Source organism: Kogia breviceps, chromosome 5 (genome assembly GCF_026419965.1).
Source record: "Kogia breviceps isolate mKogBre1 chromosome 5, mKogBre1 haplotype 1, whole genome shotgun sequence".
Classification (NCBI taxonomy): Eukaryota; Metazoa; Chordata; class Mammalia; order Artiodactyla; family Physeteridae; genus Kogia; species Kogia breviceps.
This window is the reverse complement of record NC_081314.1, coordinates 148,047,360-148,074,322: the sequence shown is the minus strand read 5'-3', so window position 1 is coordinate 148,074,322 and position 26,963 is coordinate 148,047,360. Positions and strand designations below refer to the sequence as shown.

The window sequence follows — 26,963 nt, the reverse complement described above, 5'->3', positions numbered from 1 at the left end:
TCCAGACGCGTAGGCTCAGCGGCCATGGCTCACGGGCCCAGCCGCTCCGCGGCACGTGGGATCTTCCCAGACCAGGGCTCGAACCCGTGTCCCCTGCATTAGCAGGTGGATTCTCAACCACTGCGCCACCAGGGAAGCCCAGAGCAGGTTCTCATTAGTTATTAGTTACCTGTTTTATATACAGTAGTCAGTCCCAATCTCCCAATTTATCCCTCCCCCCTCCTATGTCGTTATATTTAGTTTCCTTCAGGATTTCCATAGCACCAAAGTTTCATCCTCCATATATTTATTAACCGCAAAGGGAAAAAGAATAGCTTTACAGCGAATAAACCCAGCAGAAACTACCTTACATATGTGACCAGGGTTCATAGCATCAGTAATAAGACAGACTGACATCATGTAGCCCCTGATACGACGGACTGAGAAAGACACGGCATCACCGCCATGGTATTCTTGCCGGAAACACACAGTCTCTTTCCAATCGTGGGAACACGTCAGACATACCCAAATCGAAAGGCACTTTTTACAAAGTGACCGATCAGGACGCTTCCAAAATGGAGAGATCATAAAAGACAGGAAATGCCAACGAAATGGGATGTGGGCTCCTGGGATATACCTGGGCACAGCGGGGAAACGGGGCGCACAATAAGGCTGGTGGTGCAGGTGATGGCTCGGTAACCCACACCCACAGGGTGAGCTCCCCTATGTCCTCTGCTTCCGCCCCATTTGTCCCTCCGCTCTGTTTCCTTTTCCTCTTTTCCTGCCTTCTTCTGGACCGAGTCTTTTGTGAGCCCGTTTTCTCCCTTTAGTTGACTCCTAGCTGGGACTCTTCCCTGCTATGTCAGTGGCCGCTTTAGGGGGTGGCGTCGGCTGTCACTTCTCATCACAGACTGCGTCGGGTCACATCAGACCACCTGCCGCGTAGGGTGGGAGTCCTGCAGGGCGTGCGCGTCCCCGGCCGTGCAGTGGACATCCACGTGGGTAGGAGCCCCTCAACTCTTACCATCAACAGTCTTTTAAAGGGATAAAAATGAGATGAGCCGGGAAGCTGCCGCCATGTTATTGTAGAGTAGATTGAAGAGGCGAGCCCCGAATTATGGAATATTTTAAATATTTAAGTTAAACACACGAATGTGGCCACCACCCAAAACTACAGCGTGGGTGCGGGTGAATCCAGACGTTATGCAGTGGCGGGAGGGACCAGACACTCAGAGTTCACGCTGTGGCTTCTGTCTATGGAAAGTTCAAGTTCAGGTCGTGGAGGCAGGGACGGGGAAGAGGGGCGGGGGGGGGCCTTCTGGGGCTGCGTGTTCTGTGTCTTGACCTGGGCGCCGGTCGTCAATGCAAGTAAAAAAATCCACCAAGCTGCTCGCGCTCCAGAAGTGGGCGGGCGACCGAGGGCGTGTAACTCCTCAATAAAAGAAAACAATGGTGTGCTGGCCACGTGTGTGTCCACAGTTGGTTACGCGTGTAGGTGCTGAATAGAATGATGGATGGGTGGGTGGAGGGGTCCATTCAGGGTGCCGTGTTGCCCTCCCGGTCCTCACTGGTCCGTGGCCTCACTAGGGGATGACGTCGGAGTCTCCACAGAAGGGGCTGGCAGCCGGCCAGCTCCAGGCCGCAGGGCCCCGCGAGGGCCTGGTTCCCTGCCCACTCCAGACGGCGAGCCGCTCTCAGAAATACCGGAATCCTTCTAATGCCGTCCTGGCCGCGTGGTCTGCCCGCTGTAGCGGCCCTTATAGATGTGAATGGGCTCCGGGCTGATTACCTCACCCATTTACCCACCTACAATCCAGGCCTTCGGACCCCAGGGAGAAAGCACAAGCCTCCAGCTGGTTCATGGCCTCCCATCAGGCAGGCTGTTTTGCTAGCGAGGTCTGAGTGCACCTCCCTGGGGGGCAGGGGGGAGGGCCAGAGCCTGCTGCAGCCACTGCGGTGGGGATAATAAAACGTCCTGGCAAGGCGGAAGCTTGCCTGCCCACAAAGGCACCTCCCGGAAGCCCGGGACTGGCCCCTCCCTGCAGCGTGGCCGGCCGTCTAGCCGTGAGCTCACCGCCCTGTTCCCCCACCTGCCCGGCCAGTCACCAGCGTGGCCCTCAGCCGCCCCAGCCTCACGCTGGCCCCAGACGGCCCCGCCTCCTGCCCTCGTGCAGCCATGGGGCCCCTCAGACAGAGCCCCAGGCCGGCCAGGCTCTGCTGACTGCAGCCAGCTCGTGGGTAGGGGCTGGACCCGGGGCACCTGACAGAGCCCGCCCGCTGCCCGGCACCACGAAAGCAGGGCCTGAGCTCGCCAAAGAGCCGGGATGGATGGGTTGCCTCGGGCAGCGTTACCCTCAGCAGCTTGGGCCAGACTCGGCCTCCTCCGACGGCTCCCCGAATCCCTGGATCGAAAAGCCCCGACGTTGGTTCCCCTCGAGGGCTTCCCGAGCACTGGGCCTGAGCAGCTAGGGCCCAGCCCCCCGCGCCCTTCCCGAAGCCCCTCGGGACCAAAGGGCCTCACGATCTGGGCCGCCACCAGGATTCAGTGTGGGAGCAGAGGGTGGCCCGGTCCCCGGGGAAGTGGAGGCCACCTGCACCTTATCTAGTAGTTCTGGGTTTTCCAGGCCCGTCTCCCTCGCCCCTCGCCCCGGCACACAGCCCCCCTCCCCGCTCTCTCACTCTTCCTCGTCTCCCAGTTTTGTCCATTTTCTTGCCCTTTTCCAAGAGCCGAGTTCTGAATATACTCAACACGCCAATTCTTAATTTTTCCCTCTCTCATTGAATTCTGACTTGGTCCCTGCCTGAGCCCCTAGGTTGATGCTGTAGCTATTTTTTGAGCTTCTTGAGTCGTAACCTCAGATAATTCACTTTCATTTGTTTCATTTTCAAATAAGTGCATTTAGGGTCTTAGCTGCTCCTTCCTGAGACTTTCAGCCAGAGCCTGGGGCCGTGGCCCGGGACCCTCTCGCTGTCGTCTCATCTGGCCGCTCTCCCCAGCGGGGTGCGGGTCTCGGGCGGGAGGTGGAGGGCATGGAGGCACGCGCAGCGCCCAGCCCGCAGGCCTCACTTGCCCCAAATCCCGAGCAGCGGGGGTGGCCCTGGACCTAGTGCCGACCGGAGGCTCGGGGACAGCGACCGCTCTCCCCACAGAGACGCCGTCGCTCCCCATTGGTCCTCCTGCCCTGAAACTGGAGGCTCCAGAGTGCGGACGGGAGCCCCCCACCAGGGAGGGCGGAGGGTGGGGCGCCGCAGCGTCCCGCGCCCGACGCCGCCTCGGCTCCCTTCCAGTGGCCAGGGGGCTGGTCAGTCACGTCCCGTGAAGGCACCTGGAACCACTGACGCATCTTCCGTCCTCTTCTGGGGCACGGCTGCGTTCTAACATCACGCTTCGGAAGCTGTGAGCCGAGCGGGGCCTCGGTGATGGAGCTCCCTTGGAGACTTGCTGAGAGCCACACACTTGCTGGGTGTGATGCACACCCACTTCTGTGAACGTTCCGTGTCTGAGAACCACGTGTCTCCTCTGGGCCGTGTTGTGGTGGTGGTGGGTACAGGATCACACGCACGCCACAGACTGTGTGTACATATATGTGCATATTACACATCACTTACTCTACAAATAGACATATATATATTACACATATTGTACCTAAAGAAACATATTACACATGACTTACCTATGAACACATGTATGTGCAAATTATGCATAATATATATGTATAATATATAATATGTATTTATAGATAAATACACACACGCATAACATGTAGGTAAACACGCACACACACACCACACCGAATGACCTCAATCCTGTTGACTGCGTTATTCAAATTCCGCCCTATTTTTCTTTTGCTCCTTGATTCCTTGATTTCCTCGAGAGAAAAGTCTCAAACGTTACTGTGAATTTGCCCATTTCTCCGTGAATTTGTATCAATTTTGCATTATATATTTCAAAAGGTATTGTTCTAGGTGGATAGCAGTTCACAGATGTGCTACCTTCTTAAAGGACTTATACCTTTTCCCACTCAAATATTCCCCTTTGTCCTTAAAAGGACAAACTCGAGCCTTGGGTTCTGTCCTCTGCTGGACCTGTCTCCCCAGTTTTCCTTTTGAGAGTGTTTGCTAGGATGCCTCCCTTGTGTTGTCATCTAGTACATGTCTCTTTTGGGTGATAGAGAAAAACATATAGAAAAGAAGAGAAATTTTTTGTTAATTTATTTTTTATCCCAATATGACTCACAGTTTGTGTGTGCCATAATTGCTGACACGTTTTGACTGCTTCCTGCCATTTTATTTCATGTGAACCATCTTCTGCCGATATTTTTTCTTTCCTTGATTTGGTCGTTCCTTTTGTTTCCTCCAGTGGTTTGACATTATTCCTCTCTTTCTATCCTCTGGAGGTCACCCTGGGCCTGTGATACACTTACAGGTCTCACCGCCTGCGTTTCTCTCCCAGCGCTCTGCCCGGTCAGCATCTATTTCTTCCTCATGAGCAAGAGGAGACCTGAGCTGCACTTGGATTCTCTGCGTTTGTTCTTCTGCTGGCTCCCAGGGAGACCAGCTGGGGTTTCAACAAGAAGCTATCATTAAATTTTCTTTTTATATTATGCCCCAACAATGGCAGGACTTGGCCCTACATTTGCTGGTTCCGTTGCTTCCACAGAGCTCAGTCTGTGCACGTGCGCGTGCGTGTGTGTGTGTGTGGGGGGACTAAATGTTTGTGTCCCTCCCCCAAATTCTTACAAGCCATAATCCCCAGTGTGACTGTATTTGGAGGGAGGACCTCTAAGGAAGTAGGGTTAAATGAGGTCATAAGGGTGGGGCCCTGACTTTATAGAATTAGTGCCCCTGTAAGAGAAGAACCAGAGCCCGCCCCTCCTGCACACTCCAAGGAAAGGCCACCTGAGGACACAGTTCAAGGTGGCTGTGGCCAAGCAGGGGAGAGCCCTCACCAGGAACCACCCTGCCCACACCTTGACCCCCACTCCCAGCCTCCAGAACTGTGAGAAAGTGACTATTCCATCTGTGGTGCCTTGTTCTGCAGCCCAAGCTGACTAAGACAGTGTGTTTTGCTTTTCTGTAATTCATCTCTGAGAAATTCTTTCAGAAAGGCTACATGAGGAACACACTTTCTGGGTCCTTACCTTCTAAAAGGTCTTTGTTTGGTGCTGCCACTTGAACACTAGTTTGGCTGGACATGAGATTCTAGATAAAAAACCAAGGCCCCCACAGTGGCTGAGCACCTGCAGGGTAGGGGGCCAGTGGGGAGGCGCAAGGGGCTGAGTCCCAAGCTGGGGGCCAGAGCCGGGGTCTAGGAAATGAGGAAGAGGTAGTGTGTGTGTGTGTGTGCCCATGTTGGGGGGGGTGTTGTTTGGAGGAGAAATCATGAGTTTGGACCAGAGGGGCTGCAGGCTGTCCACAGGAGACCCCCTCAGGCCCCAGGAAGCTTGGCTGTGGGCTGGGTGAGGTCTTGGTGACCCAGACACAGCCCCTTGACCACTGCTCGTGTCTATAACTTTATTTGAGGGAAGCACAGAAGAGGCGGGCGAGGCTGGTGTAGGAAAGCAGATTTAATGTGGGGTTTTCACAACATTCCACGGCTCCTGGTGGCTTGTGCTGATGGCCTATGAGTCGCTGATGCTGAACTGGGTGGCCCCCCTCAGTCCACACCTACAGCCCGCTCCTCCCGGGCTCTCAGGGTGGGGGGGTGGGGGCACCACGTGCAGGAGAGCCCCCGCCCGCCCGGTGCGTCTGCATCCTCCCCGCCTGGGTCCTGGGGCAGCACACAGGCAGAGACCTCTGCATCTCGGGAGGAGGCCGGAGCTTGCCTGCGCCTCCTGCCCTGCTAAGGGGCTCAGCCCTGACAGCCAGGGGAAATGGGTCCCATGGCGCCCCGCCCCAGGCCAGGCAAGGGGCTGAGTTAGGTCACGGTGGAGGCCCTCTCAGGGGTGTGGGCCTGAGGAGGAGGCCACAGGGGAACCCCGACTCTCCAGGAAGTGCCAGCCTTGGGTGGAGACACCTCTGATGGTGGACATGCTGCTCACAGGACGTGGCCAGGAGGGTGTCCACTGGCCACCAGCAGGCTCGGGAGAAGCAGTGTTGGCTGGCGGGGTCCCCGTGGCCACCCCGACCCCGAGGCCCTGCCTCGTGGCTGGAGCCCGCCTGCGCCCTGCTCAGCTCTCCTCCCAGGGCACCCCGAAGCCTCCCAGTTCAACAGCTGGGCATGAGGGGCTGCTGATCCGAGTGGGCCGTGGGTGGAGCAGCTCTACCGACCCCCGCAGAGCTGCCCGGGCCGCGTCCCCGGGTTAGTAGTAGGCCCCGAACAAGGCGGCCACCTTCTGGAGGATGGCCTTGTGGTTGGCGTACAGTGGGATGCGCTCGTCCACCACCTGCCACCGGACGGACACCCCCGCTTCGCAGGAGCGCAGGTGCTGCGAGGACAGGGGTGGGTCCTGACTCTCCCTCCCGAGCCGGCCTCGCCCCCACCCAGACGCCCTGAGGCTACGGGTGTCAGGGGGTGGCGGGGACCCCGCGACCTGGCTCCCGGCCCTGCCACCGGACGGACACCCCCGCTTCGCTGGAGTGCAGGTGCTGCGAGGACAGGGGTGGGTCCTGACTCTCCCTCCCGAGCCGGCCTCGCCCCCACCCAGACGCCCTGAGGCTACAGGGGCCAGGGGGCGGCGGGGACCCCGCGACAGGCCAGGCCAATGGCCGCCTGCTTTATCCTTCCCACGCACAGGCACAAACCAGAAAATGCCCACAAAGCCTTAAAAACCACTGAAGGAGGAGGGAGAAGAGGTGCAGCCTTGTTCTGGGGTTTTCTCTCCTGCAGACACAGCCCGGGTTTTGTTCCCTGGGACTTCCTGGTCCCAGTTCTGGATTAGGGATACGTAGCACGGGTCTAAGTACAGGGGACGGCAAGCCCACAAAAGTGCTGGAACCAGCCTCCCGTGGGTGCGAGCCTGGAGGCCCCCAGGGTCCCTGGGCCCCGACTGCGCCCCAGCCTCCTGCTGCTGCCTTCTGGCCTCTCCCGGACGCCCCCTTGGTACCCTCTGGGCACAACTCTGACCCCCGCAGCTCCCACTCTCCGGTCCTGGCCAGCTCTGGCCCCAGGCCCTGGAACCCCTCAGAGCCCTCCCTATGGGCCCCGAGGCTCTCCGGAGCACTGATGCCCCCGGCCCCCCCATTCCTCAGAGCCTGAGACCCAGGCCACATACAGAGTTCAGCCTCTTCAGCTCCACGTCGCTCTGGTCTGGGAAGTGGACGCTCACGGCCACCGTCTCGATCCAGGCGTTGTCCGTGTTCCTTGGGTCATCCACGTACCCTTTGTACACCTGGGAGGCAGCACAGGTGTGAGCCGTTTCACCTGATGGACCCCTGAGCCCCCCGGCTTTCTCCCAGAGGAAGGGGCCCCATGCTTTCTCTGCAACCGGTCCAGGTCTGGGATGCTCTGAGCACAGCTGTCCACTGCACCCAAGCCCCGCCTGGCTCTCCCCCACCCCGTCCACCTGCCCCCAGCACCACCTTCAGCCGGACTGACACATCGTGGGGACCCACAGCCTCACTCATCTCCCTTCTGGCCTCTGGCCTGGTACCCAGACCTGCCTCGACTGTCCTTGGAAGGATTAAGAAGGGCCAGTGGACCTCAAAACATTACGCAAAGTGAAAGAAGCCAGACACCAAAGGCTGCACGCTGTATGATTCCACCTATGATAAATGTCCACAACAGGCAAATCCACAGAGACAGAAAGCAGCCTCGTGGGTGCCAGGGGCTGGGGGAGGGAAGGGAGTGGCTGCCAGTGGGTATGGGCTTCCTTTCGGGGTGATGGGATGTTCTGGAAGTAGACAGAGGTGGTGACCACACCACGCCGTCTGTGTACTAAATGCCACTGAACTGCTCCCTTCAAAATGGTTCCTTTTGTGTTGTTTGGATTTTACCCCAACAAATAAAGAAGTTTACTTTTACAGAGCGGAGAAAAGAGAGATGGCAGTGCTCCCTGCGGGGCTGCAGGGGACAAGCCGTGTGAAACTGCTTGGTCTGTAGGTCAAAACCGTAAATATCAGCCGTTGCCTATTTCATCCTGAGACGCCACAGAGACAGAACCAGCAATGACTCAGATGCCCACTTGGAGGGCTGTTTAAATAAATCATGGCACAAAATATGTGGTCCTGAAAAAGAGCGAGGTGGATTCGGAAATGTGCACCTAAAACTATGGCCTTTGCAAGTCAACTGAAAAGCGAATTACGTCTTTGTGTCCAGCTGTGCTCAGGGCAAGGGGGAGTGTGGGCCGGACACCAGGCGTGCCCCGACCCCGGGGCGGCAGAGGCCGTGGCCCCCGCTTGATCTCGAGAGGAGCAAACCCAGACAGAGAGAGAAGGCGAGGGGCCCAGAGCCGCGGCCACGTGGGTCCCTCCAGGAGGCCGTGCAGCCCGCCCTGCAGCTGTCACGACCCGCACCTCGGGGCCCCAGACGCACGGGTGCGAGCAAAGCAGAAAGATCACCTCACCTCCATGCCCTGCGTCAGCAGGCTCTCGAAGGAAGGCCAGAACTCTCTCTGGAGGACCTGCTTCAGCTTCCGGGGCAGCGCCTCTCCTGGTTCTCGGGAGCCCTGCGCAGAGAGGGAGGGAGGCGCGGGTCAGCACGGCTGTCTGGGGACCTGCTTCCTCTGGCCACCTGCCCGGCGTGGGCGGCGGGCCAGCGCCCTGGAGCCACAGGCGGACGAGTGTCTGGCAGCAGCTGCCTCGGGGCTGGAGTGACATTGCCCAGAGCCCAGGGTCCACGTTCACCCCGCGGGGCAGGAGGGTGGCACAGCCTTTGAGGCGCGCAGGGCACTGTAGGGGAGCCAGCCCCCTGACCTCCACCACCCTGACCACCCGCCGGGCTGTCTCGTCTGTGTGCATATCCCCGTCCCCGCCTCCAGCCTCTGCTCCGACACACCAGGCTCCCGGCCGCTCCCGACGCCCCAGACACGGGCCTGCACCCGCACTCCCCTCCGCATCCATCTAGGGGGCCCTCAGTCCACATCACGTCCATCCACGTAGGCCCTGGAGACGCCCCAGCCCCTCGCTGGCTGCGATGGTGGCGGGGACCGCCAGATGCCCCTCGGTACCTCTCTAGGGGACACGGGGACACAGCTCAGAAGATGCCCGTTGGCAGGAGAGATCGAAGCGCCAGAGAGGGAGGCTGAGCGGTGCCGGAGAACCCGCGGGAGGAGAGGGCCGGGCCTGGGCTCAGAGCCGTGCTCCCTCAGCTAGAGGGCACAGGGGCTATGGCTGCAAGAACGAGAGCCGCCCAGGGCCCTGGAATCCTGGTTGGGGTCCGAAGACCTTCGGGGGCACTACTGCCCCCCCCACACCCATTAACTTGCTGTCACAGCAGAGCAGCTGCTGGGCCACCGGGTGGGTGGTGGGGAAACCCGACGGCCTCTTGCTGAGCTGGGCGAATCACGGACTCCCGGGTACAGGCTCAGGGGAGGGGACCCCGGACAAAGCTGCACCCAGAGACCAGCCGGGAGCCTGGTGGGCGACACGGTCCTCCTGCCAGGGTCAGCCTAGTCCAACCCCAGAGCAGTGACGGGGTCGTGGGAGGCAGAGGGCAGACGGGCGGGTCAGAGTCTGAGCGGTTGGGCCCACTTGGACAGGACAGGCCCAGGGCCTTCCACACCCCAATTCTGTCACCGCAAGGCCTCTAGGGTGCACGCCGGCCTTCGGTCCTGCAAGGAGCTGCCGCCCTCCAGCTGAGGGTCTGTGCACCCCCGTCCCCAGCCCCAGGCTCAGCTCGGGCCCCAGGGCTAGGGGCAGGTGCGCGCCTGAGACACCCACCCGGGAGCCGCGTCTGACCCCAAACCCTGAGCTCTGCGGGGAGACCCAGTCTAGCCTCCGAGGCAGCCCCAGCCCTGAGCCCGGTGCTCCCCGGGATGCAGTACGTGCTCAGTTAGTGCTAACTCTCCGAAGGGCACCTGAACCCGTCTTCACAACCACAAAACAAGGTACTAGGAAGGAGAATTCCCTATGAAAGGCAAGGACCGGCCTTTGTCATTCAGAACCAAGGACAGAGTCTGAGCTGGCCAGGGCAGCCACCACAGGTGCCTGGTGTTCCTTCAGCGGGTGGAATGGACAAAGGCAGGCAGGGCCCCAGGACCCGGGATGGCGGGCGCGGGCTCACCCCGGGCAGCACCCAGTGCTCTGAGACGGAGCGCTTCACCACCAGCACCTCCAGCATCTTCTTTATGCCCTTCCTGCAGATGGCGCCGTCCTGGTTCCGCCTCCAGCTGCAGGAGGGACGGTCTGAGGTCAGCCCCTGCCCCGCTGCGGGCGAGGCCAAAGCGGCCCCCCTCCTGAGCACCTGCTCCAGGGGCACAGAGATAGCGACCATCGCGCCCGTAACTGCTGGTCTGACTAGAACGGCTAGGCCTTGGGGAGAGTACTTTTCTGTCAAAAGCCTTAAAGAAGCACATGCCCTGGACCCAGCCCTTCCAGCTCTGTGACTCTTTTGAAGTGACGGGTAGATGGAGGTGGATTTTCATTTCGTCTGCGTAGTGAGCCCTGGCCCTGTCTTTGTCCCCCCCCCCAGGGGGCCTCTGCGGGAGGGGGACCCACAGGGAAGTGAGGGCAGCCTAGGGGCAGGAAGGGCCTGGGCTCTCCTGGGGGCATAGATGCTCCTGCCCTGTGTTTTGGGGCGCACCCGCGCTCATCCGGGCCACTACGGGGTAGGGCGCGTGGCGCACGCTGTGTGCTCGTCTGGGGCTACTCACCGGGTGACCACGGGCTGCAGCGTGTGGTTGGGGCCAAAGCGGCTGAGGTCCCCGCGCCCGCGCAGCCCTGTGCGGCCCATGGGGTTCCTGGGCGGACAGGGGTCTCTCAGCCTGCCGCCTGCAGCTGGAGAGCCAGGCCGGGGTAGCAGGCGGGGCCTCTGATGGGGCACGTGCCGGTTCCGCCCACACTTGCCCCGGCCCAGGATGGACGGGAGCAGGGAGGAGGCCACCGTATGGAGCCCTGGAGCGGGGACCCCCGACGCCCACGGGCCCCTTGACCGGTCTGGCCGGCTCCGCGTCAGCCACCGGGGCTGTCCACCCCGAATCCTGTCCCTGGGGGACTCCAAGGCTTCAGGTCACCTTGGTGTGAGTTGGAAAGGAAAGGGGTCTCCTTGGGAGCAGAAGCCCAGCCCCTCGCAGACCCCCCCGCCAGAGAGCGCCCCCATCGTGCTGCGTCCGAGGGCCTCAGCCGGCCTGTGACCTGGCAGCTGACGGTCCCCCCGCCCCGCCATGACACTCCGTCCTGCTCTCGTCCTGAGCACGTGCTGACTGCCCCTCCCTCGGCCCCCGTCCTGTGGTGCTGCTTCCCCAGCAAACCCCATCAGAGGAGGCCCTCTGACCTCCCAAGCCCAGGCTGGCACACAGTAGGCGCCCACTAAGTGCCTGCCGGGCCTGACGCCATGGGCCACCTGACATCTTTATGGTGCTTCTTCACCTGTACAGTGGGGCTCAGTGCCCGTCCCTACAGAGAGCAGACCTGGAAACACCTCCGTCCCCTACCCGTAACCCCAGGGTCCCTTTAACAGCTCCCGCCGCTTCATTCTCACGATCGGGGCAGCTGGCAGCCGGGCGGTCCGCGTTTTACCCCATTTCCACACCACAGGAACGGAAGCCGTAAAGGTTACATCAGGGGACGAGGGCGCAGCGCCCAGGCCAGCGGGGCCAGCCTGCAGCCCCCACCTCCCCACGAAGGAAACGCCTTCTGTGGATGTTTCTTTTCTTCCGTATTTTGTTTTGTTTTCATCAGAAAAACGCCCACTCTGCCGGAGAGGAAACCTGAGCCCAGAAGGAAACCCCCGGAGGCAGCGGAGGAGGGCCAGGCTGCACTCACAGAGGGAGCCCTTCCTGCACAGCGTAGACCCCGTGGAAGCTGCGCCGGTCCAGGTGTCCATCCACCGCGTTGTAGCTGATCCTGGACAGAGGCTCCAGGGTGCTGGGAGCGAGAGGAGAGGTCGTGTCCCCGACAAAGACGGCGGGACGCAAAGCGGCTGTGGTGACCCCTCCGGGGTCCACCACGAGGGCCCCTCCTCGGCCGCAGCCCTCCCAGCATGGCCCCAGCCCCCAGGGAGGACGGGCCACCCGTCCAGGCAGGAAGAAGGGCACTCACTCCCCGACAGGGTCCACCAGGCCCTCGTTCTTCCCGTCGGCCGTGTAGAAGGGCGGGTTGTAGATAAGGAACTCCGTCTGCACGACACGGGGGCGCCCCTCAGTCGGTCGCCGCCCCAGGTCAGCTGGCACCCAGGACGGCTGACCTCAGAGCGCAAGACCCTGGGACGGCCCAGAGGGCCCGGGAGCCCGAGCTCAGCAGACCTGAGGACGCACACACCCGGCCCAGCCCCCGGGATGGGGGATGGGGCACGGGGCGCTAGGCTGGGCTCTAGAGGGGAGAAGGGGTCCCACTGGCAGAGACTGGGGAAGAGTAACAGCCTGGAATGTTCCAAGGAAAACCAGAGAGAAGACGGCGGGGGGGGGCAGCCACATGCCTCGACCATCTCTCCCTCTCTCTCTCCACCTCCAGCCTCCCCGGCGTCCAGAAACAGGGCGGGGACAGCTCACTGGGGACAGGGGGTCGGACAAGCAGGGCTGTCAGCTGTGTGTGGATGGAGGCCCACCAGCGTCCTGGCTCAAACCCCAGCCCCACCCGCTCTGGCCACGTGGACCGCATGCCTCCGTTTTCTCATCTGTTGTCACGTCCCTGTGAGGCCGCAGCGGGCTCACCCAGCCCAGGGGGCTGGACCGCTCCCCGCCAGGACGCCGGGGGGCTGGACCGCTCCCCGCCAGGACGCTGGGCCCCGGCAGCCTGGTGGACGCGGCGGAAGAGTTACTCACCTCCCAGGGCACCTTCTCGTTAGGCACTGGGAAACGCTGGGCGGGGCAGCTGGGGTAGAGGAGGTGCCGGGCGTCCACGTGGTACGCGTCGCCCGGGTCCTCCACCTTCAGCCCGCCGTCCAGCTCCGGGTCCCGCCCCACCGAGGCCTTCTGGGGTGCTGGGAATGGGAACAGGCCCACGGAGCTGTGGGCAAAGCTGGGCCCGGACTCGGGTGCCAGGCGTGCAGGACAGGACCATCCTCTATGGTCCTTTCCCCCAAACTTCTGGGCTGCCTCTACCTCCCCAAGCCCGGATTGAATGCCAGCGCCAAAGAGGGTACCCTCCCCAGGGCCCCCAGCACTGCGGCCCAGGGGGACAGAGACCTGGGGTCAGGCAACCACCGCCTTGGACAGCTCCCAGCAGAGCTCTCAGTAATTAGCTGGACGCACAGGCCCTTACAGAAGCTTGTCCAGCTGAGGAGGGCACACTGCTCCCTTGGGGCCAGCAACACCCCAGGAGGGTCACTCAGGCCCATTTCTTGGCTGACTGCAAATTTAGGAACAAAGACTTTCTTTCTGTCACCGTCGAAGTGACCGGGTCTCGGGTACCTGCTGGAGCTGCCCCCGCTTTGTAGCTTGATGCACAGGAGGAGGATGGGGCTGCGGGCCAGGCGACCTCTGGGAGTCCCCAGCCTGGTCAAGTGGGGGGCTTGGCCACACTCTGCACATGTATCTGCGGGGGAGGCATGCTCCCCGAGGCACTGGGCCTGCTGCATCTCCTCCCCACGGAGCCCCGGACGCAGAAGAGCACAGGTGGTAGAGACCAGCTGCTGGTACAGCCACCCACTCACCCAGGGTGGGGACGCCCTCCTCCGAGCCAAAGCCGTTGTCCCTCAGGGCCTTCACGATCCAGTGCAGCGCTCTGGCCGTCTGGGCCACCTGGAAGGCACGTCCCAAACAAGATTTGGTCAACACCTGCCCCCACACGGAGTACGCAGCTCCCACCCGCCCCGTTCCCCTGTGTGGCCAGGCGCAGGCCCTGGGGCCACAGCACCCAGAGTGACGAGCGGAACCCAGGGCAGGCCCGGGGGGTTGGGGGACACAGGGCCAAGGCACAGCAGGAGGGGCACGGAGGGCTGGGGACCTGGCCTCTGCCTGGGCCACCCCTCCTTGTCCTGGAGTCCCAAGGCCTCCCTGACAGAAGCCCCTGCACCCACCTCCTTCACTGTGTGCCTACTGAACTACATTGTGACAATGAGCCTTTATGCCTGTGCCTCCCCCTGATTGGGATCCTCAAGGATGAGATGATGCCTGTCACCCTGACATTCTCAAGGCCAGCTCTGGACAGGCACGGAGGAGGCACACAGGAAACGTCGGAGCGATGGATGGATGGGTGGATGGATGGATAGATGGATAAGTGGATGGATGGGTAGGTGGATGGATAGATGGATAAGTGGATGGATGGGTGGATGGATGGATGGATGGATGGATGGATGGATGGATGGATGGGTGGGTGGATGGATGGGTGGGTGGATGGATGGGTGGATGGATGGATTGATGGATGGATGGATGATGGGTGGATGGATGGGTAGATGGGTGGATGGATGGGTGGATGGATGGATGGATGGATGGATGGATGGGTGGGTGGATGGATGGATGGATGGGTGGATGGATGGATGGATGGATGATGGGTGGATGGATGGATGGATGGATGGATGGATGGGTGGGTGGATGGATGGGTGGATGGATGGATGGATGGATGGATGGGTGGATGGATGGGTGGATGGATGGATGGATGGATGGATGGATGGATGGGTGGATGGATGGGTGGATGGATGGATGGATGGATGGGTGGATGGATGGATGGATGGATGGATGGGTGGATGGATGGGTGGATGGATGGATGGATGGGTGGATGGATGGATGGATGGATGATGGGTGGATGGATGGATGGATGGATGGATGGATGGGTGGGTGGATGGATGGGTGGATGGATGGATGGATGGATGGATGGGTGGATGGATGGGTGGATGGATGGATGGATGGATGGATGGATGGGTGGGTGGATGGATGGATGGATGGGTGGATGGATGGATGGATGGGTGGATGGATGGATGGATGGACACACAGATGGATAGAGGGAGGGATGGATGGATGGATGGACAGATGGATGGATGGATGGATGGATGGATGGTGGATGGATGATTAGATGGATGGATGGATGGATGGTGGATGGATGGATGGATGGATGGATGGTGGATGGATGGATGGATGGTGGCTGGATGATTAGATGGATGGATGGATGGATGGGTGGATGATGGATGGATGGATGGATGGATGAATGAACTAATACACATTACTGTCCCTCAGCATCACTCGCACCTGAGCCCAGCTGGCCTATGAGGCGATGACTCTCGGATGTGAGGCCACTCGGGGCTGCCCAGCTGATGGGGGGCTGTCCGTGGACAGTGAGGGGGGAGGGGCGGGGCAGGCCACCGCTCTCTCATGTGGAGCTGCCCCGAGACACCCGCACGCTGCCCCTCGGTCCAGTTGTCCGCACGGACACCCATACGCGTCCTTGCTGGCCCCATGGCCTCCCTCCCTCCCAGCACAGCTGGCAGCCGGAGAAGGCAGCCAAGGGCCGTTAGGAATTTCCACGGCCCCCTCCCAGTTTCCAGGTGCAGAGTCTGGAGACAGCGGCTGTCTCAGAGGACAGTTCCAAGGAGGCCAGGGGAAGGTCAAGAGTTTGTTGCCTCAGACCAGCCCCTGATGTGGCCGCCACACAGTGCGGCGTGGCAGAGCCCAGGCGGGGGAGCGTTTGGTGGAATTCTCTGGAGGACGGAGAAGGTGCCCCTGCCAGCTGGGAGCAATGGCCCCGATGTCACCGCCCCCTTCTCCTGGTTGGTTTCCCAGAAGGCGCACTCTCAAAGGCACCACCCCGCGGAGCGACCTTCCAGGTCCGTCGGAGCCGTGCCCAGAAACAGAGGTCCCAGCCCGGAACCCACCTGCTCCTCTAGGGAGGCCAGTCTCTGCTCCATGGAGCCCGACTGCTTCAGATGTGCCATCTCCAGCAGGTCCACCATGGTGTCCACCCTGCAGGAGGACACAGCTGAGCCCCGCAGGCCAGCCGGGGGCAGGATGTGAAGAAAGCCTGGTGCCTCTTTGCAGGCGGGTGGCCCATCAGATCCAGCAGCCCAGGCTCTGTTGGCCTTAATTTCACGCATGTTCCTCTTAATTTGAAAGTATTTATACCATACACTTCCAAATAGAATGAGCACAGCCTAGTGGCCCAAAGGGGAAGCTCGCTCAGCCCGCGGATGCCCCCGGCTCACGGGGCCGGCCCAACAGCGCCGGGCTTTGGGGTGGGGGGCATGGCTGGGCGAGAGGCGCAGGTGTGCAGACGCGCACACGCCTGGCTCCTTTGCCTCGATTTTTGCCACGGGTTCCACAGCCGGGTCACAGGGGGGAAGCTACCGCCGGGCACCACTGGGGGCTTTGGAAGGAGGAGGACGCAGCACCGTCGTCTGGGGGATGTTTGTTTGGTTTCTGTCTTCTTTTGCTACAACGTAGCAATGGCACCCAAGGCGGCCTCTGTTTTTCTAGGAAAGATACTTCCAAACGCTCTTGTCTTTTGCGTGTGGGGTTCCTGAGCTCCCTTCCCCCCGGTGCCGCGTGTGCTGTGTGACACAGAGCAAACGTTTCTGGAACCCCGAGGGGACCGCCCTGGTCCCGTACTTGTCGCTGATGTCCTGGATCTTCTGCTGCGGCCTCTGCTTCTGCTGGATCCGCTGGTCCTGCAGGTAATTCTCCTTCAGGTAGATCTCCCAGGACAGGAGGGCCGCCTCCTCGTTCTTCTCTAGCTTGTTCTCTGTCGGGGGACGGGAGCCTCTGACCCACTCGGGGCCCCGCAGGGAGGGGCCGAGACCCCGAGGGGCCGGAGGAGCCAGTCCACACCCGCCCCCAGTGGGCTGGTGGGAAGTCGGTGGCCTCAGCGGTCTGCACGCCCACCGAGCTTCCAGAACTCTCCACGGAGCTGCTGCCCCCACCCCACCGCGTCTGCGCCCCGGACGCAGCTCTGGGACGAGGGAGACGGCAGCTTACTGAGCTGCTTGTGTCGCTTGGTGGGGGTCTTCAGGACGACCCTCTTGACGAAGAGGTGCAGGTGGTTGAGGAGGATGAAGGGGGGTGGCGCGGGGGGCCTGCCCTGGTACTCCTCGATCAGGTCGTGGCGCTGGAACTTCCAGATCTGGTCCGTGCACTCCTGGACCTGCTGGAACGTGTAGCTGCAGGGGGGCAGGGGGCACTGGTTACAGGGGAACACGGGCCACCCAGACACGGCTACAAAAACACCCGTGTCACTGCCCGGCGTGTCTGCCGTGACGGCCCATAAAGAGCGCACACACACACACACACACACACACACACACACACACCACCCAGGGGGGCAACTGCAGATGCAGGAAACGGCAGCCGAACCGCCAGCCTCGGACTTCTGAGCTTCCTGGGAGCCAAGGGGAGAAGGAAGAAAGAAGTCCTGGATTTTAGGTTCTACAAACCTCGTTAGAGGGTAAAACAGAGCTGCGTGTGTTGGGAGATGGACAGTGTCCTGCACTGCACTCTAAGAGGGGCTCGTCCCTTGAATCTGACAAACAGAAGGGACGGTGTCTTCAACCGGCCGACACATTTATTCTCTGCAACGTGTGTGTCTGTGGATGGACTTCAACTGACCCGAATCCTCGCAGAGAGAGGCCCTCGGAGGGAGGGAGGGAGGCCAGGCAGGGCCAGGATGCAGCCCCTGCCCACCGGCCTTCTGGCCTCTCTGTCTCTATCACAGCCCAGCACAGGTCAGGGTCTCTCACTGTTCAGAACACGCGGTAAATCAGAAAGTGGTGACCACATCACGCTAGCTGATGAAAGGGAAGAGAAACGCTGCCCAAACCAGGAATTGAGGGATTTTGACCAGGGTCACCACGGGTCCCAGGGGCCCTTCTGCCGAGGCCGGGAGGGGCGCTGAGGGGCTGGCGATGTCCTGAGCCATGGAGAGCAAATACAGGTCATCCTGCATCGTCCGATTTTCAATAAGCGTGACACGCACCTCCACATCTGGAGCCGGCCTCGGCCAGGTCGCTGCCCCGCGCCCCCTGCCTCCCTCCAGGGTGGGAGGAGCGAGACGTCCGTGTGCCCCAGCCCGCAGCCTCCGGGCACATGGCCCGTGCTCTGCTCCCGCAGCAGCAGTGCCTTGGACGGACTCAGCGGTGAGCAGAGAGCTTCGCCTTGCAAGGTCAAGCTGGGCTGAGCCAGGCCCCGGGTCCCGGGCTCCGCCCCGTCCGCACCGCATGGGGAGGGGGGGAGGGCGCGGGGTGTGTACCCGGCCAGGCCGGCGCAGGGCACGTACTTGAACATGGCGATGAGGAGGTTCAGCAGCAGGATGTTGGTGAAGAGCAGGTAGAGGCAGAGCAGGATGACCGTCAACCACTCGGGGAAGGCGGGCTCGCGCCGTGTTGCGTCGACCTCGGGGCATTTGGGCTTGTAGGGGTCGGTGCCATTGGGGCTGCACTGGTCCAGGTTGAAGTTCACGCCTGCATCGGGAGTGAGGGGGCAGATGAACCAGGAAAGCCAAGTGGGAGCACAAGGGTCCTCGGGCGGTGACCCCGCAGACCTGGACACCCCCGCATCTGGGTGACCACAGCTGCCAGCTCAGGCGCGAGGGCAGCCCAAAGAGGGGCATCCGTCGACACGCAAGCATCCCCACGGGCAGGAAGTGCGGCTGCCAAGAGAAGCCCAGGAGGCAGACCTGTACTCCAGGCGGGCACGTGCCCCTGCCCAGATCCAGCCATCCCACCAGGGCACTTTCTGGGCCCCAGGTGGGGGCACCACCAGGAGGGGCTGTGTCATCATAAGACACAGGTCCCAACCTTGGGGAGCAAAATGCAGTGGGAAAGGGGTTCAAAGAGACAATGAATGACCATCAAGAAGAGAAGGGAGACGCGAGAAAGGAAAAGAGCTACAGAGGCAGCATTCCTATATGTGGAACGCGTGATTACGAAACAAAATATAGCCACACAATTGCAGAAAAGTAAAGGATAACATTTATCCTTTTTTATAATATTTGCAATATAATATTACAAAACATAAATATATATTCCGTTTGTGCATTTAAAAATCTCTGAGAAAATATACTAAGTTAACAGTGGTTTAACTCTGGGAGGCAGGATTCTGAACATTCTTCTTTACACTTAAGTTGCATTTAAAATTTTTTTAGCAATGACTATGCACTGTTCTGTAATCAAATATATTTTTGAACGTGCTACTAATTTTCTAAGATAGAAACTCATTATAATAGCTAGAAATACCTATATTTTTTTTTTAAAAAAAGAGATCAAATCAATAAAATAACCTTCCATTTTAGTCAAGTAAACCCAGAGCAAGCAGAAGGAAGGGAATAATAAAGAGCAGAATGCAAATAGATGAAATAGAGAATTCAAAAACAATAAAGAGAATCACCAAAACCAAAATCCGGTTCTCGGAAAAGATTAACAGAATTACAACCCTCTAGCTAGACTGATCCAGAAAAAAAAGAAAGACTCAAATGACTAAATCATAGCTGAAAGAGAGGCCATTGCAACCAACCTTACAAAAACAGAAAAAACTGTAAGGAAAAACTACAAAAAAATTGTAGGCTAACAAATTAGATAACTTATAAAAAATGGAAAAATTCCTAGAAAGACAAAAACTACCGAAAGTGACTGAAAAAGAAGTAGAAAATATAAATAGACCTATAACAAGTAAAGATATTGAATTTGTAATTTTAAGACTTCACACAAAGAAAAGCCCAGGCCTAGATGGCTTCTCTGGTGAATTCTACCAAATATTTAAAGAATAATTAAGACCAATCCTTCATAAGCTTTTCCAAAATATAAAAGAGGAGGGACTACTTTTTAAGTGATCCTATGAGGCCAGTATTACTCTCATACCAAAACCAGACAAAAACATTACAAGAAAAGAAAACTACAGACCAACACCCTTTAAGAATATAGATGCAAAAATCCTCAACAAAATGCTAGCAAACTGAATCCTGCAACATAGAAAGATTTATACACCGTGACTAAGTGAAATATATCCCAGCAATGCAAAGTTCTTTTAACATCTGAAGATCGATTAATATAATACACCATATTAATAATATAAAGAAAATAAACCATATGAACATTTCAATTGATGCAGGAAAAGCTTCTGACAAGCCTAACACCCTTTCATAATACAAACACTCAAGAAACTTAGGAATAGAGGGGAACTTCATCAACCTGATGAAGGATATGTACAAAAAACCCACAGCTCACATTGTACTTAGTAGTGAAAGACTGAAAGCTTTCCCCTAAGATCAGGGACAAGAGAAAGACATTTGTTCTTGATATGTTTCAACACTGTACCAGAGGTTCTAACCAGGATAATTAGGCAGGAAAAAGAAATAAAAGACATCCAGATTGGAAAGGAGCAAGTACAAGTATCTCTATTTGCAGATGACATGATCATAGCAAATCTCCAAAAAATGCACTTAAAAACTATTAGAACTAATAAACAAGTTCAGCGATGTTTCAGGATACAAGTTCAATATACAAAATATAGTGTATTTCTACACACAAGCAGTAAACAATCCAATTAATAAAACAATTCTACTTACAACAGCATGAAAAAGAATAAAACACTTAGGAATAAATTTAACAAAAAAAGTGCGACTTATACACTGAAAAATAAAAAATATTATGGAAAGAAATGAAAGATCTAAATAAGTGGAAGACATCACATGTTTACAGTCAAAATCCTAGATGCTCTTTTTGGAAAACTTGATATAAGATGCCCAAAAAATTCATGTGGACCCAAGGACCCAGAGGCCAAAACAATCTTGAAAAAAAGAACAAAGGTGAAACACTCAGGCTTCCTGATTTTAAAACTTAACTACAAAGCTATACTAGCCAGGACTGTGGTATTGGCACAAGGATAGACACATAGATCAACGGAATAGAACTGAGAGCCTAGAGATAAACGCTTTCATTCATGGTCAATTGATTTTTGACAAGGGTGCCAAGACAATTCAATGGGGAAAGAATAGTCTTTTCAACAAAGGGTGCTGGACCAACTGAATGCTTGCTGTAAAAGAATGACTCTTACATTGTATACAAAATGAATCTAAATAGATCAAAGGCCAAAAGTAGGTGCTAAAGCTATAAAACTTTTAGAATAACACCATAGGCATAAGTCTTCCTGACCTTGGCTTGGGCAGTGTGTTCTTAGATATGACACCAAGAGCACAAATGATCAAAGAGATTATTGACAAGGTGAGCTTCAACAAAACTGAAAACTTTTGTGCTTCAAAGGACAACATAAAGAAAGTGAAAAGACAACCCAGAGAATGGCGGATATACTTGCACATCATATATATGATAAAGGACTGGTAACCATATGTAAGGAACTCTTACAACTCGATGAAAAGACTGATACCCACTTGAAAAATGGGCAAAGGATAGAAACAGATAGTTTTCCAAAGAAGATGGCTCAGTAATCACATGAGGAGATGCTCGACATCACTGACCATCAGGGAAGTGCAAATCAAACCACAGTGAGATACACTTCCCGCCCAGTAGGGAGGCTAGAATCAAAAAAGACAGATAATAACAAGTGTTGGCGAGAATGTGGAGAGATTGGAACCTCATACATTGCTGCAGGTGCAGCTGCTGTGGGAAACAGTTTGGCACCTTCTCAAAAAGTTAAACATAGAATAACCATGTGACCCAGCCATTCCACTCCCAGGTATACATCCAAGAGAAATGACAAAGTGTCCACACAAACATTTATAGAAAACATAGTCACATTAGTCCTAAGAGCCAAAACGTAGAAACAACTCAAATGTTCACCAGCTTATGGATGGATAAACAGCACATGGCAAATCCATCCAATGGAATATTATTTGGCAACAAAAAGGAATCAAATGCTGATTCAGACCCTACTATATGGATGACTCTTGAAAACATGATGCTAAGTAAAAGAAGCGGGACACAAGAGACTATGTATTACGTGACGCACTTTATATGAAATGTCCAGAAAAGGCAAGTTCTATAGAGACAGGAAGTCGATTAGAGGTCACCTACGGTTGGGGGGAAGGGGAAGGGGAGTGACTACTCATGGGCACGGGGCGTCTCTTTGGGGCAAATGTTCCAAAATTACGTTCTGTAAATACACTAAAAACCACCGCAGCGCACACTTCATACCGGTGAGCTTTATGGTGATGTGAATTAAATCTCAAGGAAGCTGTTCAGGAGAAGAAACTCGGTACCCAGAGAGTGCTCTCTGCCCAGAGAAGGGGGACTTATTCGTGACTGCAGTGGGAGGTACGGAAGGAACAGGGCAGCATTTAATGCTGGGGGGTGGGGGTCAGCTGATGCCCCAGGGCCCCATCTCCCCGAAGCTGCGAGGTCCGGCTCAGGCTCCGCCAGCTGACGCCCTCCCTGCTCAGCCGGACCCAGCGTGCACCCGTCTCTCTCAGCCACAGGCACTGCAGGAGCCACGGCCCCCGGGCCCTCCCTCCCCCACTTCTGTGAGCTTGCGGGACCGCCCGCTGGGCTGGCCCCCTCCTTTCCCAAGGCTGTCGGGGCCCATCGTACCGTCGATGTAGGCCGGAATCTGCCCAAAGATGGTGAGATACGAGTGGTAGACGACCCCGCGGAAGATCCACTCCACCCGCCTCTCATTGTGGATGAGGATGGCCTGCTTGGCCACCCCGAAGGACACGACCCACACGGCCAGAAGGAAGAGGAAAAAGAAGACATCCTTCATCTGCGGGGACAGGGAGACACCAGGCTGCAGGCCCACACCCTCGCTGCCCACAGGTGGGCCCCTGCGTGCCCTGCAGCAGAGGGGGACTCCATCAACGCCCACGGCGTGGACGCCTAGAGCCAGGAGCTCCGGGGGAACAGCCCTGGGGTGGCCCCAACACCCCAGAGGTGTGCTGGGCACCCCCTGAAGTGCAGGAAGGGTCCAACGTGACCGTGACCCGGGAGGGGAGAGACAGGAGCTGTAATCGGAATCGGGAATGAGCTGCGGAGATAAGGCAGGGCTGCCTGGAGGAGGAGGCAACATGCAGGCAAAGGCCCGAGATGGCCGTGCCCGGGGCCGGGAGCCCAAGGGGCAAGGCAGGGACTGGGGGTCTTACGGGGTGTGCTGAAGCCCCGGGGCGCCTCGCTTCAACTGGCACCAGGGGCCCCTCACCCCCTTACCATGCGCTTCACGATGATGATCTTGGGGCCCAGCGTCTTGCTGACGGTGAAAATGTGCATCAGCCGCAAGCAGAACATGATGAAGTCCAGGGAGAGGACGATGCGGCCGGGGTAGAGCAGCGAGGGGACGAGCCTGGCTGGGCAGAAGCAGGGGCCTCAGCCGGCCGCCCCGAGGGCCCGGCCCCAGCCTCCTGCTCACCTGCCCCAGGCCGCGGGCAGCCCCGGGACCCCAGAGCGCTAAAGCTGGCTGTGAGCTCAGGGGCAGAGCCTCCAGGAGGGTCCGGAAGCCCAGCCCCGGGCAGAGAAGCCAGGCCGCACGGGCGTGCCAGGAGGCAGAAGGCTGGGCCAGGCAGTCTCGCCTGGTGGAGAGAGCGGCTCGCGGCAGGGCAGACGCGCAGCCTCGACGGGCGGTGGAGAGGTCAGAGCCCCAGGCTGGGAGGCGGGCGCACGCGCACGGCAGCCGCCCCCAGAGGCGGAGCCCCGAGTCTCGGCCCTGGTTCCCTCACTGTCCCCGGGCGGGGGCAGGGCACCCTCGGGACAGGTGCGTCCAGAGAGGAGCCGAGCCCCGCGGGGGGCCCTGGCCTGTGGCCTCATCAAGAGCCAGCCCTGGGGGGCGGCTGCCGCCGACGGGCTGGACGGGGCGGGCACCACACGGCTCACCGGCAGGTCAGCCCCGCGACGAAGAGCAGGATGGCGCAGATGTCCAGCTTATTCCAGAAGTCGCTGAAGTACAGGAGCGCCATCTTCATCAGGCCACACTCGTCGGGGTCGTAGAAGAGCTGGGAGGGGACACAGCGGGCCCGGTGCGTTACCCCTCTCACGGCCCCAGCAACCGGCAAACCACGGCTTCCCGGGGAGGGGCCGCGGGCAGGACACGTGGCCTCCGCCAGCCCCAGCCTCAAGCGAAGGTGTCAGGGGCCAGCTGCCCTCCCACAGGGCGTGCTCCCCGCCCCCTGCGGCAGCCCCCAGAGGAGGGAGAGACGGTGGCGGGACCGCGGCCCTGCTTGGCCTGCCCCACAGGAGTCCCCGTCCCGGACCCCAGCAGCTGGGTGCGCGGGGCCAGCGGCCCCACGGGGGCAACCGGGTCCCCTCCCCGGCACCGCTGGGCCGACTCCAGGAGGAGGGGCTGCCCTCTGTTCTGGGGCTGCCCGCGGTGAGGCCGAGGCCCAGGGACCGGGGGCTTCTGCTGCAGGAGGCCGTACGGGGCGAGGCGAGGCCCGCAGAGCCAGTGTGGCCCCAGGCCTGGCCGCCCACCCTGCACCTCCTTCCTGGGGACCCTGACGGTGCCCTAGGGTCCCCCGCAGGCGGTGGTGTTGACGCACGTGAGCTACGCTGGCTTCGTCTTGGGGCTCGTGGCTGCCAAGCTCAGAGAGCAGGGGCGAGTCTGAGCGGGCGTCTCTCAGTGGGCCGGGCCCTCCCCACGCCGGCTGCCTCCAGCTACTGGCAGGTGGGGACAGTGTGGGAACGGGGGCGGGGACGACAAGCCGTGAGGATCAGCCTCTCCCTCTGTCCCGGGCCCCCGAGGAGGCCTCCGAGCCCGGAAGGGGTCTCTGTTCACCAGGTCGTCTCCCAGCGGGACTCAGGATGGGGCCCGGACCACGCAGGGCCAGCCCGGCCTCCAGAGGGGCTGGAACTGTGGCGGGCCACCCCTCGGCACCTGACCGAGCCCTGGAAACACCCTGCCCGCCGAGGGGAGGGGCCAGCGGGAGCTCTGTGTCCAGAATCCTTGGACGGACGCTGCGTGCACCTCGACCCCCGGCCGATGGTAAGCTGTGGCCTCCTGTGCGGTCACTCACCCGTAACCGCCAGCGGCCGGCTCAGGGCGCTGGGGGTGCTTCTGGAGAATTACCAAACCCAAGAGTGGTCTCGGGACCCCACACTCTGCAGGGCCCTCCACGGCGCAGCCGGGGTCTCACACGCCCCCCGAGTCCAGGAGGCCACGTGGTGAGGGCATCCCGTTCGGGGTGGTCAGAGAGGGTTTCACGCGCAAAGCAGTGCCTGGGCAGGGGTGGTCGGGTGGAGGAGGAGGGAGGGCCGGGCTGGCTGGTGGACCGCGGGCCACCCTCCCCGGGGGGCCCCGCCCGGCTCTCAGCGGCCCCGTGTGTCTCGCCGGAGATGGCACTGGGCCAGGGGCCACCGTGAGAAAGCGGGAGCTGCCCGGGGCCGGGAGGGCCAGTGGGTGGGGCCGGGGCCGGGCGGGGCCCCACCTGCCGCAGCTCCTCGCACACCAGGGAGAAGAGCCAGAGGTAGATGAGGCACTCGCAGCCCGAGGGACTGGGCTGGAAGTCCGCCATGAGCACGTAGGCGAAGAGGCAGAGGAAGGCGAAGTAGGAGAGGATGTTCAGGTGGAAGACGACCACGGGCGCGGTGAAGAAGGCGCGGGCGCGGGCCAGGCCCCCCTCGGCCTGCAGCCGCCTGTCCCTGGGGGCAGACGTGGGGTGGGCGGACCGCGGCCGTGAGCTGCCCGACAGCCCGCACGGGCCACGCCGCAGAGAAGGGAGGCCCGGGACCCGCACGCGGCTGCTGCCCCTGCCCGCGTGGCTCCGGCGGGGACGCAGCCAGACGGCCCCACAGAGGGGCCCCCAGAGGGCCCTCGGGTTCCTTTCGGGCCCTAACAAAACACTCAGGCCACGGGGGATGGTGCGGGCAGGGTGGCGCTCGGCCCCCTGTGGGTAACGGGGGACAGCAGATCTCGGCCCGGGGGGGCCTCCCCCAAGCATGAGTCCCCTCCGTCCTGGATCAGGGGCAGCGGTGAGGACCCCCGAGAGAGGGCGTTTGGGACGGAAGGGCCCCCGGGTCCCCAGCGCCCGGCCCCCGCCCGCGGCCAGGCCGGCACCTGAAGGAGATGAGGCCCGTGTAGAGCAGCGGGAAGGCCAGCATGCACAGGGCCAGCTGCCAGAGCCCGTTGTCCACGCAGAGCTGACCCCACCACACCTTGGTCAGGAAGGCCTGCGGACACAGGGGCCGGCGTCAGCGCGACGGGCGTCCCCCACCCCCGACCCCGCGCTCCCTGAGGCCTCCAGGAGGAGTGACTCCGTGCGCTGCGGTGGCAGCTCGGCACAGGCCCCGTCATCTCCCGGCCGAGGGAGAGGCTCCCTGCGGGCAGGGCACGGCCAGCTCTCCCAGACAGAAAGGGCGGACTCCTGTCCCCCCCGTCTCTCACCAGCTGGCCCCTCTGAGCTCTCTCCGGGGGTGGGGAGGTGTGGACAGGACCCCCTCCCTGCCACGTCCCTGGGATCCAGCACGGCCGGCACACGACAGTGCTGTGGACATGGTGACAGCAGGAGGCTGTGCTCCAAGGAAGCGCCAGGGTTCCGAGGGACACCCACTGTGTGCCACGCACGCCATGTCACCTAGGAAACCCCAGAGCATCCTGCACTCGATGCTCCAAGAGGATGCCCTGCCCCCTCCACGTATCCCTCGCGAGGCCCCAGGCAGAGGGGGTGGGCATCCGAGTCCTGTCCCTGGGACCTCCTGGGGGCCTGCTGGGGGCTCCCACATAGGGACCTCCTGTGCTGTTCTGTGTGAGTGGGAGGCCGCGTCTGCCCTAGCAGCGGCACGGCAGGTGTTTCTGGAAGGTCACCTGGATGCCCCCGTGAGACACGAACTTCATGTCCTTGGCCTCCAGGGCCAGCTGCAGGCAGGTGGTCTTGCCCCAGGCCTCCGACACGCGGACCAGCAGCTTCTGAGCTCGCTCCTCATCTTTCCGGTAGCACTCGGTGAAGACCCCTGGGTGGGAGGAAGGCCACGTCACAGCAGCCGTGTCCCCAGCAGCGACAGCCGAGGACAGTGTCAGAGCATGGCCTCTCCAGATGACACAGCCTGAACAGGGATGGCGCTGAGACTCGGGGCGAGGACCCCAGGGTGACCCACG

At 59.7% G+C, this 26,963-nt stretch overlaps 1 protein-coding gene and 1 non-coding gene across 5 annotated transcripts in view; both read right to left on the bottom strand.

Annotated features, from left to right (window-relative positions):
• Positions 1-5,531: 5,531 nt before the first annotated feature.
• TRPM2 (transient receptor potential cation channel subfamily M member 2) overlaps positions 5,532-26,963 on the bottom strand; it is a 50,190-nt gene continuing 28,758 nt past the window's right edge. For all 4 annotated transcript variants that reach the window (XM_059064828.2, XM_067035228.1, XM_067035227.1 and 1 more), the window contains 19 exons: positions 26,673-26,818; positions 25,926-26,038; positions 25,297-25,510; positions 23,750-23,868; positions 23,090-23,222; positions 22,478-22,649; positions 18,214-18,397; positions 16,920-17,101; positions 16,554-16,686; positions 15,824-15,911; positions 13,670-13,757; positions 12,840-12,997; positions 12,118-12,194; positions 11,842-11,943; positions 10,731-10,817; positions 10,142-10,247; positions 8,484-8,585; positions 7,194-7,310; positions 5,532-6,407 (listed from right to left, as the gene is read on the bottom strand). In XM_059064828.2, coding sequence (XP_058920811.1) covers positions 6,282-6,407; positions 7,194-7,310; positions 8,484-8,585; positions 10,142-10,247; positions 10,731-10,817; positions 11,842-11,943; positions 12,118-12,194; positions 12,840-12,997; positions 13,670-13,757; positions 15,824-15,911; positions 16,554-16,686; positions 16,920-17,101; positions 18,214-18,397; positions 22,478-22,649; positions 23,090-23,222; positions 23,750-23,868; positions 25,297-25,510; positions 25,926-26,038; positions 26,673-26,818 — 2,447 coding nt within the window. In that variant the 3' untranslated portion in view covers positions 5,532-6,281. The remainder of the gene's footprint in view (positions 6,408-7,193; positions 7,311-8,483; positions 8,586-10,141; positions 10,248-10,730; positions 10,818-11,841; positions 11,944-12,117; positions 12,195-12,839; positions 12,998-13,669; positions 13,758-15,823; positions 15,912-16,553; positions 16,687-16,919; positions 17,102-18,213; positions 18,398-22,477; positions 22,650-23,089; positions 23,223-23,749; positions 23,869-25,296; positions 25,511-25,925; positions 26,039-26,672; positions 26,819-26,963) is intronic.
• LOC131757868 (Z6 small nucleolar RNA) lies at positions 8,542-8,618 on the bottom strand. The gene has a single exon (XR_009336019.1). It is a non-coding gene; the product is annotated as a Z6 small nucleolar RNA (small nucleolar RNA).